Below are 14,298 nucleotides of genomic sequence, written 5' to 3' on the forward strand. Positions count from 1 at the left end.
GCCAATAGTCAAGGACGATGGAACAATTTTGCTGAGAGAAGGTGCGGGTGCTATTAGCCTGGGTCCATGGGTTTCTCACCTGGGAAAAATCTGAAATACTGACTGCTAAACATACCATTTTTAAAACAGTTTTCGAGGGACAGAAATACTTATACCTAGAGAAAGCAGCACCTGTCTTCTGTCTGAATGACGTGAACATTGCTTCACTGCTTGACAATTGCTTCACTGCTTGACAATACCTCACATGAAATATCGCATGTTAACAATGGAGCAAAACCATAACTTGTGGTGAACGGATATGCGGATCATTCCCCTCATTTCTCCAGTGGTTCAGTTTCACTTGTGCAGACGCGCACACACATTTAATTGAATGAACACTTACATCACTACTCCCCAATTGTAGGCTATGCCTCTTTATTTGATCACACTAAAGAAATATTTCCTAATCTGGAAAACATTTAGTTTCTTTTTCTTTTTCGTTTGAAGCACGGGCATAGCCTGTAACTTCACTGCCTTGTGGACTAGCAATCTCTTAGTAGAGGAGGCCCTAACGCTGCAGATAATAGACAGAGAAAGCATATGCTCTGGGAACAGAACACAGTTGCATGTCCAGTGCAGCCATGGGTCTGGTGAATACAGCCTACCGAATGCTAATGGCTACAAGCTCACGCTAGTCTAGACTAGAAGCCTATCTTTCGTTAGCTTCATTTAACTCACTTTTTTATGCAACAGTCGAGCGACAGCAGCCGCCAGCATGTCGTTTTGGGTGTCTGGGATCATCACTATTACATTTTTGGGGGGATTTATATTTAATCAGAGTTGGATTTGTAAATTTTAATGCTTGAAAATCGTCTTGTAAATAAACTACCAGTGCTTTTTCAAAGTTCTCAATGTCTCATTTTAAATGTCAAGGCCCTCGGAAGTCTACCAATGAAGTATAGAGCTACTTTGAGCCTCGTAAATGGTGTAAAACAGTGATTTATTTGCATGGCTAGGCCGATGCCCGAGGTACCCCCATCGAAAAACTGTTATTAGCATCGGCTAACTAGCGCCAGATTTCTGAGTGCAGGGGACAAGCCGAGATTAGCTATGAGACATACGTTCACACTCGGTATCATGTTTCAACACACTTTAGGTCAATATCACACCGGAATTCTCCTTTAAATCCAATTTGCATAATAATTTGGAACACGATGAATGTATGTTGAGACATTATAATATTAAGAGCCAAGAACAATGTCAGTGCTAGTGTAATTAGTTACTGAGCTTAACTGACCCAAGTTGGGTGTTATGTTTTTACTTTTCGAAAGTGCTCCTCAAAAAATGAAAATATTACAGTAACCACATCAATTGTCAACACTGGCAACACATGGCAACACTGATCATGTTAAGCACTCTACCATCTGGAGTGTTTAAAAGTTTAAATGTATTATGTGAATGTATCAGGAACTCCTGACTTTCTATGTTAACCCTTAAAGGAGTACCGTCACACCGGTGTGACGGGAATGTTGGGAAATGAATGTTCTAAAGAATATCTGGGTTCATTGAATTCAACATAGAATTTTAGAACCTTCAATTGTTGCGGAACTTAGAATGTTCAAAAACCTACACCTTTAAGGGTCACTTTACTGATGAAAAAAACAAAGCTGAAATCTATTTAATAAACACAAACATTATTCTTGAATTAGCTACAATGCAAATATTTTAATACAGTATGATGATGTACATTACATTTATGATTTAGTAATTAAAAGCATGAAAGGAATGTACTGTAACACATCAGACATAGCAAAAATAGGCGAAACAAAGGACACAACATGCATGTCATCCAGAACTGGCTACTTATAAAAAGAGACTAATACAAAAACAGTAGAATTACAGTATGTACATCATCATCATAATTTACAGGCATACTACGACCATGGTCACATACAACTGATGGGTGTTTTGATCTATGTCCATAGATCGAGTTATGTTTCTCTGTAAATTCAATTCAATTCAAATGTATTGGTCACTATATGTAGTGAAATGCTTTGTTCACTTTCTCCATGGCACTCAAATACTAAATGACCAAATCATTTGAAACAAGGACAAGACAATGACATTTATTATTATATTACATTTATATTAGTTGCATTTCTCTAGATAACAAAAGTTATCTAGAAACAAGTAGCTCCTTTTACTCAATTGTGTGCTAATTTTACTTAGCCTAATCGTGCTCTCAAGATTGTGCTCTCAATTGAGTAAATTGTGTGCACATTTTACTAGTGTGCTCCTTTGACTAAATTGTGCTCTCATTTTAGTTTTTGTAAAATGACCGCACAATTTAATAAAACGAGCACACTTAAGTAAGTAGTAGTACTTAAGTAAGTAGTAAAATGGACAAACAATATACTAAATTGTGCACACACACACAGTCTAGTAAAATGAGCGCAAAATTTAGTAAAATGAGTGCAAAATTTAGTAAAAATGAGTGCACATTTTCTCAATATACAAAAATATCTTGCGATGACACCTCAGGGCTCTGTAGGCTAATACATAAAAAATCAGCAAACAAACACATCGACTGATCATTTGAATTCTTCATAACTACACATGTAAGTTAATAAGGAAAGACGCATATGAAGGTAATAATTGAGTATTGCAAAATTACCACCCCAAGTAGGCCTATACTGATTCTTAAAAAAGAAAAACACAATAAAATAAGCAAATTAATAGACAAATATTATTGAAAACATAGTTAAGCTGACAGCTGCAGCATTTTAATTTCATAGTTGTCTCTAAGCCTCGTCGTTGGTTTATGAAGATTCTCAGTGGTTGTATTTCATACATGTGACAAAAAACCCACCACCAGCTGAGAAACTGTTAATAGTACCATGTTGTGGTCTGCCTGCGCAGAGCTCCTGCACAGTGACAGGGGAATGGCACCAAGCTCGTCCCATGGGATGTTCCATGGGATTCCTACACATAGTCCTTTCCAGGAGTCATCTGGGCAGCAGACGATATGTAGCTTCTACGTGAGGAGGAACGAGACAAACTACAGCAGGCCAGGAGCACCCCTCCCAAGATGGACAGGAAAGCTCCACCCCAACCCAAAAACAGGCATGTGCCCAGGGAGTACCTGTGGAAGAACAAAAACATTTATCACAATCCTTCACTCAGATATGTAAGTCTGCAAGAATATGGAAAAAAGTATACAACACATTGATGCTGTATACGTTTTTATGGTAGATACTAACCTGATAGTTAATAACAGGCATTCACATCAATCAAAATTCAATAGTTTTTTAGCCTACCTGAGGTGACCTTCTCTAGCATGATGGAAGCCTGTGATCACATCGTGGGCATACCAAGACACTACTCCTAAGGCACAGACCCCTGCAACAGAGCAGAGAAAAGAATGTATCCTGACAGGTGTTGATTGTAGTGATGACGCAACTGTTGTTCTCTCTGTCACTTTCAACAAAAGCACATAACAATGCCTAAGACCTTCAATGTTCTGTGGTTCTGTGAGTGATATTAATGGAACCATGGGGTCACTGAAAGATGCTGAAAGATATGTCATAGAAGGATTATCTCACCAACACTAATGTGTACCACCTACTTGGATAGTGAGCTGGAAAATTAATATGCACAGATAGGCTCAATTCACATTCGCTGCTGGGTGGAAAGACAAGCTTTTACAAAGGATTTTTAAAAAGATGCTCTATTGTTTGGCTTGAAGCTGTCTAAGACACACAGTTTCAGTTGTCCCAGGATCAAGGTATTGCTGTAGCAGTCCTATGAGAGAACCTACTAAGTGGCTAATCACAAATGTGATGACATGTACAGTAAGGCATCAAGCTACCTGACAAAATGAGAAGGATCCCTCCAATGAACGCCACCTTGTTTTTCATCCGGTTGTCATCATCTACGCACATTGTGCACTTCATGCCCAACACGGCCACAGCCAACCCACACACTGACAATATGATGCTGATGATCATCATGGCCCTGGTCCACTGGACCTCCGCTGCATGAGTCAAAGACACAGAAAGCTAAAGGTTGAAGTGATATACAGATGGGTCATTCTATAATTCGGGTACATTTCAAGTGTAGAGAGAAAACAAAAAGAATGGAATGAGTTTTTATCATTAAACTTTTTTATAGTCATAGAACAGACTTCAAAGTTAACATGACAAGTATTTGCTGAGCTTAAACTTGTAAGACATGAAGTATTTATTTGAAAAAATGATGTAGATAACAGAAAAATCTGTCAACTAAGTCTTTTAGTTAAATTTAAGTTATGATAAATTGGGTCTAAAATAATTATAAAGCATTGTTATTGGTGAAAGGTTGTTGTAATTAGCATAATTGTTGATTACATAAAGATTTTTTCTAACTAAATCTATCATGGAGACGCGAAATATACCCCATGACCCACATGGCACTGTACTGATGTTTGGGAAGTGTAACTGTGTAAATTCTACCGGGGAGAATCAGACAGGATATGGTATGAAATAGTGAATATTAAAAAAGACCAAGAGAGAGAGAGGGGGGGGGGGTCCTTCTCACTATCTCCAATAGCCTACAGTAGGCTAGGCAGCGGGGTAGATGACTTACTCGATAGGTGGAGAACTGAGTCGAACGTAGAGCATTCCCATTTGCCGGTGCTGGGCACTGAGCACTCCATCCAGAGCCCGACGTTGATCATCAACGACTTAAACATCCCCTCGTGTGAGTGACTGTAGGTTTTCCATTCGTTCACAGAAGTGGATGTAATCAGACAGATAAGTCCCACAGAGGCTAAAAAGAAACCGAAAACTTGGACACATCCATTTGCCATGGCAGATCCGAGGGTTTCACGTTATTGTAATTAAATAAAGATAATAAGAACCACAAACCCAAGGGCAAGTGCAGGCCTGCAAAACGTAAATCTGTGTTGTTAATTTCCGCAAAATAACGCCAGAGGAAACAGACTACAGAACCAGGTTTGAAGCGCACTTTTCGCCAGAGAACCGTTAACTTTCACCAAGCTTCTGGTCCCGTTCTGTAGCTTGCTGTCAACGTACTAACTCCAACAGCTGTGTGCCATCCGAAAAACAGCCACACAACTGAGGGGGCAGAACTGGCACTACCACACGCCCACCGTCACAGTTCTTGAAATAGCAGTTTTTCTCGTGAATCTGTTGCTGCAGTATTTTAGTACCACCATTCGCATTTCAAATATCATTTGTAGCCTAGTAGGCTATTCGTAACTCAGTTTAGTCTACGATAGATACGAGATATTCACGACGGCATAGAGTTAGGTTACAATAACCACATCAATTCTGATAAAAGACATGTTTGGCAACATGGATCATTTATAGCCTACTCTGCACCATCTGGCATAGTCCATGTACAATAGCCTATTAATGTGTTATGCGAATGTATCAGGAACTCGTGTTTTTCTATTTTCATAAATTTACTGATGAAAAAAAAAACAAAGCTGCAATCTGTAATTGTTTAATAAACACACACATCATTCTTGAGCTACAAAGCAAATGTTTTAATACAGTATGATGATGTATATTACATTTATGATTTAGTAATTAAAAGCATAAATTAATCACACAGACATAGTAAAAATAGACATGGCAAAGGACACAACACTCTCACTCCTTCCACAACTAGCTACATATAAAAAACATAAGACCAGAGGCGGACAGAGTACACAGCTTCATTACTTGAGTAAAAGTACAGATACCCTTTGCTAAATTTTACTCAAGTATAAGTAAAAGTACAACAGTCAGATGTCTACTTGTTCTACTGAAGTACTTGTTTTTAAAAGTACTTGAGTATCAAGAGTACAAGAGTAGCCTACATTTTCTAAATATTGCAATACTGCCACAGTGCTTACATTTATGTACAGAAACGTCCTACATGGAGTTATGAAAAATGTTAATGTTAATACCTTGGAGAATGTAAAAGGAATTGAAAGTAAAATCAAGTCACTTTCCTATTTTTATGTTGCCAGGGATGGGCAGTATTTCTAATACATGGAGTTGACTTTGGCGGAAAACTGAAGGTGATTGCTGATGGCTGTCCCAATCAGTGGCGCCTGCACAATCCAATCACGTTTGAGAGGGAAACAACAAATTGAGGGTTTCCGAGATTTTTCTTTTTTCCTTTTTTTGTATAAGAAGTAACGGGTACTCACGGTTATGGACAGAAATGTAGTGGAGTAAAGAGTACAATATTTGCCTCTCAAATGTACTTGTCATGAGTACTCCCCAAAAATGATACTCGAGTAAAGTACAGATCCCTCAAAATTGTACTCAAGTACTGTACTCAAGTAAATGTACTCCGTTACTGTCCGGCTCTGCACAAGACTAATACAAAAATAGTAGTATTGTACATCATCATAATTTAAATATACGTTTTTTCTTCAGAGAAAGGGACACACTAACTATATGTCCATAGATCAAGTTATGTTCCTCCTACTGTAAATACTAAATTACTAAAACATTTGAAACAAGGACAATGACAACAAAGACAATGACTTTTTGAGGCACTTATATCATTTGCAGCAGTGCTCTAAATAACAAAAAGACATCTACATCTACATTTCATTCCTTGTCTATTTCCTAAATAAATAAGTAAAAAATACCCGCAGAATTTTTTTCAAAATAAACTAACATCTGCAAACCAACACATTATTTCGAATTCTTCATAACAGGCACACATGTAAGTTAATTAGCAAAGATAACCTGAAGGTAATCATTGAGTAAAATTACCACTCCAAGTACACTGATTATTAAAAAAAGAAAAACACGATAAGCAAATTAATAGACAAATATTATTCCATTTGACAACATGGTTCGCTGACAGCTGCAACATTTTAATAAAAGTATCCTTCATTTGTTACAGGTTGATCATTATCATTAAATACTGTTTTACTGAGGCTAATGTCTGTAAGCCTCAATGTTGGTTAGTGTATGGAGAATGTCAGTGGTTGTATTTGACACGTGACAACAAATCCACCATCAGCTGAGAGAGTACCGTGTTGTGGTCTGGCTGTAAAGGAGCACCGTGAATGGCACCAAGCTCGTCCCGTGGGATGTTCTGTGGGATTCCTACACATAGTCTTTTTCAGAGGTCATCGGGACTGGAGGTGGCGATGCGTAGCTTCTGCGTGAAGCGGAACGTGACAAACTACAGCAGGCCAGAAGCGCCCCTCCTATGAAGGACAGGAGAGCTCCTCCCCAACCCAAAAACAGGCACTTGCCCAGGGTGTACCTGTGGAAGAACAACACACTCAGTGTGGCACTCAGTGACCCAAACATTTACCTCAGTCCTTCACTCAGATATGTACAAGTCTGCCAGAATATGGAAAAAAGTATACAACATCACATTGATGCTACTGTGGAGTATAATGGTAGATACTACACTGACAGTTAAAATAGGCATTCACATGAATCAAAATTCAATTGATTTTTTACCTTTTTTCTTCTGGTTTAGGATTATGGAAATTTGTAATCACACCATTGGCATACCAAGACACTATTCCCAATGCACAAACCCCTGTAACAGAGCAGAGAAAAGAATGTATTGACGTCTTGATTATAGTGTGATGGCGCCACCTGTAGTGTGTAGAGATGGCGCCATCTCTGTCACTTTCAACAAAAGCAAATAAAAATGCCAAAGACCTGTAATGTTCTGTGGCGATGCCACAGATTGAGAGATTCAGATAAACGAATCAACACCACTAATGATATCTAGAGTGATATTAATGCAGTGGTTCTCAAACTTTGTCTGTCATCCCTAACTTTGGAGGTGGGGAATTTTCAAGCCCCACCTGACTCCTGATCAACCTGGAAAAATGGTGACGTTAAAGTGTTTTTTGCATTTTGGTACCACGTTACATTTCCCCTCTCCGTCTGCTGGATCAGATGTTATTTTAGTTCATTTGTCAGTCTGTTTATGACTCCAATGTTTGTGTGTGGCTATTTTGTTTTAAATATATGATCTTCATTGTCAAAAAAGAAAGGCATTATTAAAGATAATGTATAACAAAATACAAATGTCCTCCTGTTCATCGCGCCCCACCGGTCATGTCTCTATTCCCCAATAGTGGGGCCCGCCCCACACTTTGAGAACCACTGTATTAATAGAACCATAGGGGCACTGAACATATATCTGACATTTGTGTCATGCTATTTCATGGATGGATCATCTCATCAACACTCTAGTGTACCACCTGAGCTGCAAAAATTAAGATGCACATACGCTCAATGCACATTCGCTGTTAGTGTGTTAAGAGAAGCTTTTAGGATTTCTCTCTATTGTTTGGCTTGAAACTATTAAACAAGACACATTTCAGTTGTCCCAGGATCAAGGTAGCCTATTGCTATTGTAAAGCTTTGAGAGAACCTACTAAATGGCACATCACAGATGTGATACAATGTACAGTAAGGCATCAAGCTACCTGACAAAATGAGAAGGATCCCTCCAACGAACGCCACCTTGTTTTTCACCTGCTTATCTACATCTAGGCACAGTGTGAACTTCATGCCCAACACGGCCACAGTTAACCCACACACTGACAGAATGATGCTGATGATCATCATGGCCCTGGTCCACTGGATCTCCCCTGCAGAGTTCAAAGACACAGAAGGCTAAAGGTGAACGTGATATACACGACTAGCAGAGAGGTAATATTTTGTCAGAGGAAATCAAATCAGACAGGGCATATGGCATAGAGAATAAAAAAAAAAAAAAAAAGGCTGCCCTCACATAATATGTCCAATGCAGCAGTCTTGAGAGCGTGGTGGATGACTTACCACGTTGGTAGAGAACTGACTCAAGTGAGTCGAACACAGTGCATTCGAGTTGAGTCACATGCACTGAGCACTTCATCCAGAGCCCGACGTACTCCTTGAACGAGTTCACCCCCTCGTTTGTGTATCCGTTGGTTTTCCATTCATTCACACACGTTGATGTAATCAGACAGACAAGTCCTACGGACGCTAAAATGCAAGCGAAGACTTGGACACATCCATTTGCCATCGCAGATCCGAGGATTAAGGGTTACTGGAATTAAATAGGCTAAAGAGGTAGTAAGAAATGAATGTGTGGGTCTCCGAAACGTAAATCTGTGTAAATTCCCGCTATTTGCGCATACATCCAGAGGAGACAGTCGACAGAAACAGGTTCAAAGCGCACTTCTCCCCAAGAGACAATACCGTTAACTTTGACAAAGATATTGGTCCCTTTTTATAGTCTGCCGTCATCTCACAAACTGAAGCAGCTGTCAGACTGAAGAGGCAGAACTGACACTCCCACACACCGTCGTAAGCCTACTTCTCGGAACAGGAGTTTTTTTCGTTGATGTTGCTGCAGTGTTTTTTTTTTGTGCATAACCTACTACCTATTCTAGTATTCTAGTAATCTAAATATTCACCTGAATTAAAAAAAAAATAACAGCTGAAAACGTGTCCGTTCTGTACTCTCAATTGAGTTCAGATGTGTATGAGTGTCCGCTGTGTGTTTGTATTGTGAGCCAGAACATCCAGTACAGTGGCACTGCTATAGACAATAATTCTGGGCCCCGACTGGCGCCCCTGATCCAGCAGGCCTACCCTAGGCTATTTATATATATTAGGCCTATATATTTAAGGGATTCCTAAAGATATAGAGATGCCCCCTGTTCTGGTAGCAACAACATGTGATAATTCAAAAACAACTCCAATATAAGATTTTTACCAGCCTGCATTGCAGTGTACCTTGTACCTCTAACATTGTCTGTTTGACACTACCAGAGACATAGCTAATTGAAAATAGACAAGATATTGAGATCAATAACAGATCTAACTCTGATTCATCTTGTTTGGGGACATGCTTTCTGGCATGTAATTTTTAGACGAACTTAGAGTTTAGTCACTGGTGATTTTAGTTTATGTCAGAGGTATGTGTCCATTGTTCAGGATGTAGAAATAGGGGTGATGACAGTGACTCGTTAAGTTCAACAGGAGTATAACATTGCGTGGGCTGCAACTAAGTGCTGACATAAGCTGTGCAGCAGCTGGTCTTGTACGTTTATGTGGCTGGGAAGTGGGAAGGTCCCCACTTTGGAACTAGGCCTACTTCCGAACTGAGAGCGTTCACTTGACAATAACAAACGGGCTATGTTGCTAATGTTCATATAGGTAGCCAGAAGGCTAACATCACATAGTTACTCAAAGGTACTCTGGGAAGTACTGTTCAATATCACAATCACCTGCGCTTATGAGTATGAGTGAACATAAACAAAGAAGGAAATTACTGATTTGGGCATGGAACAAGTCCATTTTTTATCTTTCACTATGTTGAGTGACGTCAAAACATTCTCCTGGGGGCTTTCGCAAAGCTCCCACTTTAAAGCCCAAAGTTCCCAGTTCAGGTGTGACGTACCCCCCCTAAACTATAGAATTCTCCCACTCCGGGTGGTCATGAATGCACCATTGGGCCCAAAGTGACAAGGGGCCCATGGCAGATGAATGGGCCCTACACAATGAAGGTCCCTCAGGTTGGTTTTTATGTACACATACTATTGACAACTATTTAGTTTCTGTTGGTCTTTTCTTGATTCACAAACATTTATGGTTTATCTGTAATGTTTAATGTAACAATTTTCATAATCCATATTTGCCATTATAGTACCAAAATTAGTTTTTACTTTAGTTTTAGCGTTATCATACTAGATGTAAAATAGTTGAAGCCCACACCCAAACTTAGAGACAAAACGAGCAGATTTATTATGAAATATCTTGCATTGGTGCCCAAGATGACTGACATAAGCCACTGATGCAATGGCACATCACACAGCGGTAAAAATAGCCTGGGAAAACAGGAACTCAAAAACAGAGAAAAAAGGCACATTATTGTGATATTCAAGACAACAAATCCATCATCTCAATAGATTTTTAACCCTAAGACCAAAATAAGTCCGAGATTTTTAAACGATTGGTAACAGGAAAACCGGATACCCTGGACACATTACCTTTTTTTTTTAGTGATGATATTGATTGATAATATTTTACAATCCTGCAGAACTAAAAGGCATTTTCTTTGTCCTACTTCTCAGGAAAATATACCCCTTCAACTCCCAGTTTCAATTTCAGCATTCCCAGTAGACCTGATATGCTCCAGACCAGGCAGGCATTCCTGGAATTGGCCAGAGTTACCATAAGGTTTGAGATGCCTTCGCCTTCGCCCCCCCCCCACCCCCCTCCCCCCTCCCCTCCCATGTTCCATTCAGAGGCATGTGAAGCTTTCCCGCCACAACTCAGCAGCTTGGAGGTGGCTTTGGACACAACCCAACACTTGCTGCAGGTCCACACTGATTAAGGTCACATTTTCCTCAGCTATGGCCAGCCATAAATGAGCTAGCTGTGCACACAATAGCAGGAAAGAATGTGACACAGAGGTGCTGACTGAATTTCAGAAGAAGATGAAGGTAATCAACCCAAGTAAAACAAGACTGTAAACAGATGTTTGGCCAAAAACACTTCCACTTTGCTCTCTACTGAGAATTAAACAATACATTTCATTGCTGGGGTGATATCAGGCAGCCTAAACATGCGTACAAACACACACACACACACACACACACACACACACAAGTCATGCACACGCACACACAAAATCAATGCAATAAAAAAAAAAAACAGAAGATAGATAATTCCTTCAGTACGTGACTTTCTGAACTCTGTGACACAATATGAATCACATAAGTGACTAAAATGTTAGCCTACTTATGAGAACAACAAAATCCTCAATAGGCTACAACCATGTCTTGAAAATTAACCCACTCCAAATAGTTGTCAAGAAAATAGGCAGGATTTCTTATACAACCCCAAAACAGAAAAAGTTGGGACGTTGTGTAAAATGTGAATAAAAACAGAATGTAATAATCTGCAAATCTCTTAAACTCATATTTACTTGCAAAAAGGACACAGGCAGCATATCAAATGTTGAAAATGACATTTGCGCCTTAGCGCCTACAGCATGGGCATCTTGCACATTTGGCAAAGCACAATCAATTCTGAAAGGTGTATACAGGTTTTGAGCAACATATACTGCCATCCAGGCAATATCTATTCCAGGGAAGACCTTGAATATTTCAGGAAAACAATGGCAAAATAAATTCTGCACATATTTAAATAGTATTTATCCATAGAGGAAGAGTCCTTGTGCTAAAATGGCCTGTCTGCAGTCCAGATTTGTCAAATTAGGTGCATAATGGAATGAAAAACATGACTAAGAATACCCCATACTGTTGAGCAACTGAAATCGTGTATTGGGCAGTAATGGGACAACATTTCATTCTCAATACTCTAGCAAATAGTCTCCTCAGTTCCTAAACATTTACAGAATTTTGTTAAATGAAGAGGTGAAGCAGTACAGTGGTAAACATGCTCCCGTCCCAACTTTTTTTGAAACATGTTGCTGGCATGAAATTCAAAATGAACATATATTTTCCATGAAATAGTCCAAATTTTCATTTTCAACATTTGTATTTGTTGGTTGTATTTGTTAATACTTCCTTTGATGCTTTCGTTTATAGGCTACAGGAATAGAGTAATTCATGCAAATGGGGGGGGGGGGCATAAGGATATAAAACACTGATTCTGAGTGAAAATGATGATCACAATACACTACTAAAATATTGTTGCTTTTTGAATATAACGGTCGCAGTCACAAACGAGTGAGAGAGTGCGTTATTATCGTCTCCAAAAGTTCCAAAAGGATGCATTTTCAGTCCCATATTCCTGATGACTGGATAATATGGATGAACGCTGTGGGTAGAATTTATTTCTGTTTAGTGTAGGCCTACTATACTGTACGGTTACACTGCTGGTTCTGTTCTGTCCTTGCCTCCCATCTAGTGGATGAAAAATGAAACACTGTCGCACAGTAACACCTTGACACTTCATGTTAAGCTGAAACGACGTGTGTAGCCTATATTATGCGTGCATGTCAGGTGCTCGAACCTTAGTTGCGATTTCCTTTTCTCCATTCATGGGGTTGCTTGTTTCCCCACATGGCAAACACATGTAGCGTAAAGACAGTTTATAGGCTATTGTTGAAGATGTGAATTGCAAGTGAATAGCCTACAGCATTTAATACTGAGTCTATTGATATATTCACTATCGTCTCATCTTAGCTGCGTGTGAGGGAACCATAAAAATAACCATATCAACCAAAATGACAGGTAATCTTCAGAACGCGTTGCATTTTTTACAGTTCAACACCTTACATTTTGGCGCTGCGCATGGTTGGAGGGTAGCAAATGCTCTGAGACAGCTAATCACAAACCAGTCCGATGTCATTCCTACGCGGGGAAGAGAGCTCAGGGCCAAACTGCCTGCTGATTCACGCCGCGCGCTGGGAATGCTGTGGCTTTATCAAACCAACAAGCACACAGGTGTGTTTGACAGGGAGGGAAAGAGAGATGAGTCTGGGTTTGTTCGTTTATTTCTACATATAGAGTTAAAGAAGAGTTAAAGAAGCAAACCATGCAATGATGTTAAAAGAGTAAAATGTAGGCCTTCTCTCTCTTCCAATGTAAAGCAAATGAAGCTAAGACGCGAAGCTTAGCTTAGTGTTTAACATGTAGGCCTAATTTCTGCGAAAAGCTTGGCGAACATTAGGCCTGTATAACGTAATAAGTAGGCCTAGCCTAAAACAGTTGTTAATAATAACTTTAGATCTGTTATTGTATTCTGTAGATCGACTGTGGACAGTAGAGGAACAGTCATGATGTAGTCAAACAGGCCTCCCAAATTGTTGCTTTAATTCAACATATTAAGGCACTCAACCGAATAAGCATGACCAAAACAAAACGGGTGTCTTGTCTAGTGTGCAGTAACACTATTACTGGCAGGCACGACATTGCTAGTGCACTATTGCAACCTGTCGATGTTGATTCACACGCTCATGCCATGCCAGCGCAGGCTACACCGCGACACACCCTGCTGACCCTCTCTACCGGTTTTTCCTGAAGATGTGCCTCCAGCAAGTGGTTAAAAAAACTTGGGGGAAAAAAAGTCAATCGCACGAATTAAAAGCAACCAAAAGCAGAAACGCTCCACAGAACAGTGTGTACGCGTCGGTAGACGTTAGCTGCCACACCTGGAAAGCTCCAGCAGGTATACTTTCACAATGCATTTCTTTTCGTTTTTTCCTTGTTTTCAAAGGGTGGGTAGGAAGGTCTATGCTATTCTGAACGACGGAGAGGTGGGTGTGTGTAGTTATTCCATGTTTCAACACGTGAAACAAGTGTTTGAAGCTCCAGGT

General features: G+C 39.7%; 2 protein-coding genes across 2 annotated transcripts; both read right to left on the minus strand.

Annotated features, from left to right (window-relative positions):
• Window positions 1-1,684: 1,684 nt before the first annotated feature.
• LOC121677741 (claudin-7-A-like) lies at window positions 1,685-5,060 on the minus strand. Its single transcript, XM_042056667.1, has 4 exons — window positions 4,603-5,060; window positions 3,848-4,012; window positions 3,297-3,378; window positions 1,685-3,121 (listed from the first exon to the last, which is right to left on the minus strand). The coding sequence occupies exons 1-4, from the start codon at window positions 4,823-4,825 to the stop codon at window positions 2,962-2,964; spliced, it is 630 nt and encodes a 209-aa protein (XP_041912601.1). The 5' UTR covers window positions 4,826-5,060; the 3' UTR covers window positions 1,685-2,961.
• A 1,197-nt stretch (window positions 5,061-6,257) lies between these two features.
• Window positions 6,258-9,248, minus strand: LOC121677806 (claudin-7-A-like). The gene is made up of 4 exons (XM_042056817.1): window positions 8,802-9,248; window positions 8,447-8,611; window positions 7,461-7,542; window positions 6,258-7,257 (listed from the first exon to the last, which is right to left on the minus strand). The coding sequence occupies exons 1-4, from the start codon at window positions 9,025-9,027 to the stop codon at window positions 7,095-7,097; spliced, it is 636 nt and encodes a 211-aa protein (XP_041912751.1). The 5' UTR covers window positions 9,028-9,248; the 3' UTR covers window positions 6,258-7,094.
• Between the last annotated feature and the right edge of the window lie 5,050 nt (window positions 9,249-14,298).

The sequence above is a fragment of the Alosa sapidissima genome, chromosome 12 (assembly GCF_018492685.1).
Source record: "Alosa sapidissima isolate fAloSap1 chromosome 12, fAloSap1.pri, whole genome shotgun sequence".
Classification (NCBI taxonomy): domain Eukaryota; kingdom Metazoa; phylum Chordata; class Actinopteri; order Clupeiformes; family Clupeidae; genus Alosa; species Alosa sapidissima.

Bases quoted from the DNA above. Each gene is read 5' to 3' on its own strand.
- LOC121677806 (XM_042056817.1), bottom strand. From the start codon at position 9,027: ATGGCAAATGGATGTGTCCAAGTCTTCGCTTGCATTTTAGCGTCCGTA. The intron at 8,612-8,801 runs GTAAGTCATCCA...TGAACTCTGCAG, and splicing joins GTCAGTTCTCTACCAACGTG to GGGAGATCCAGTGGACCAGG. The intron at 7,258-7,460 runs GTAAAAAATCAA...GTTCTTCCACAG, and splicing joins CCTAAACCAGAAGAAAAAAG to GTACACCCTGGGCAAGTGCC.
- LOC121677741 (XM_042056667.1), bottom strand. From the start codon at position 4,825: ATGGCAAATGGATGTGTCCAAGTTTTCGGTTTCTTTTTAGCCTCTGTG. The intron at 4,013-4,602 runs GTAAGTCATCTA...TGACTCATGCAG, and splicing joins CTCAGTTCTCCACCTATCGA to CGGAGGTCCAGTGGACCAGG. The intron at 3,122-3,296 runs GTAGGCTAAAAA...GTTCTTCCACAG, and splicing joins GCTAGAGAAGGTCACCTCAG to GTACTCCCTGGGCACATGCC.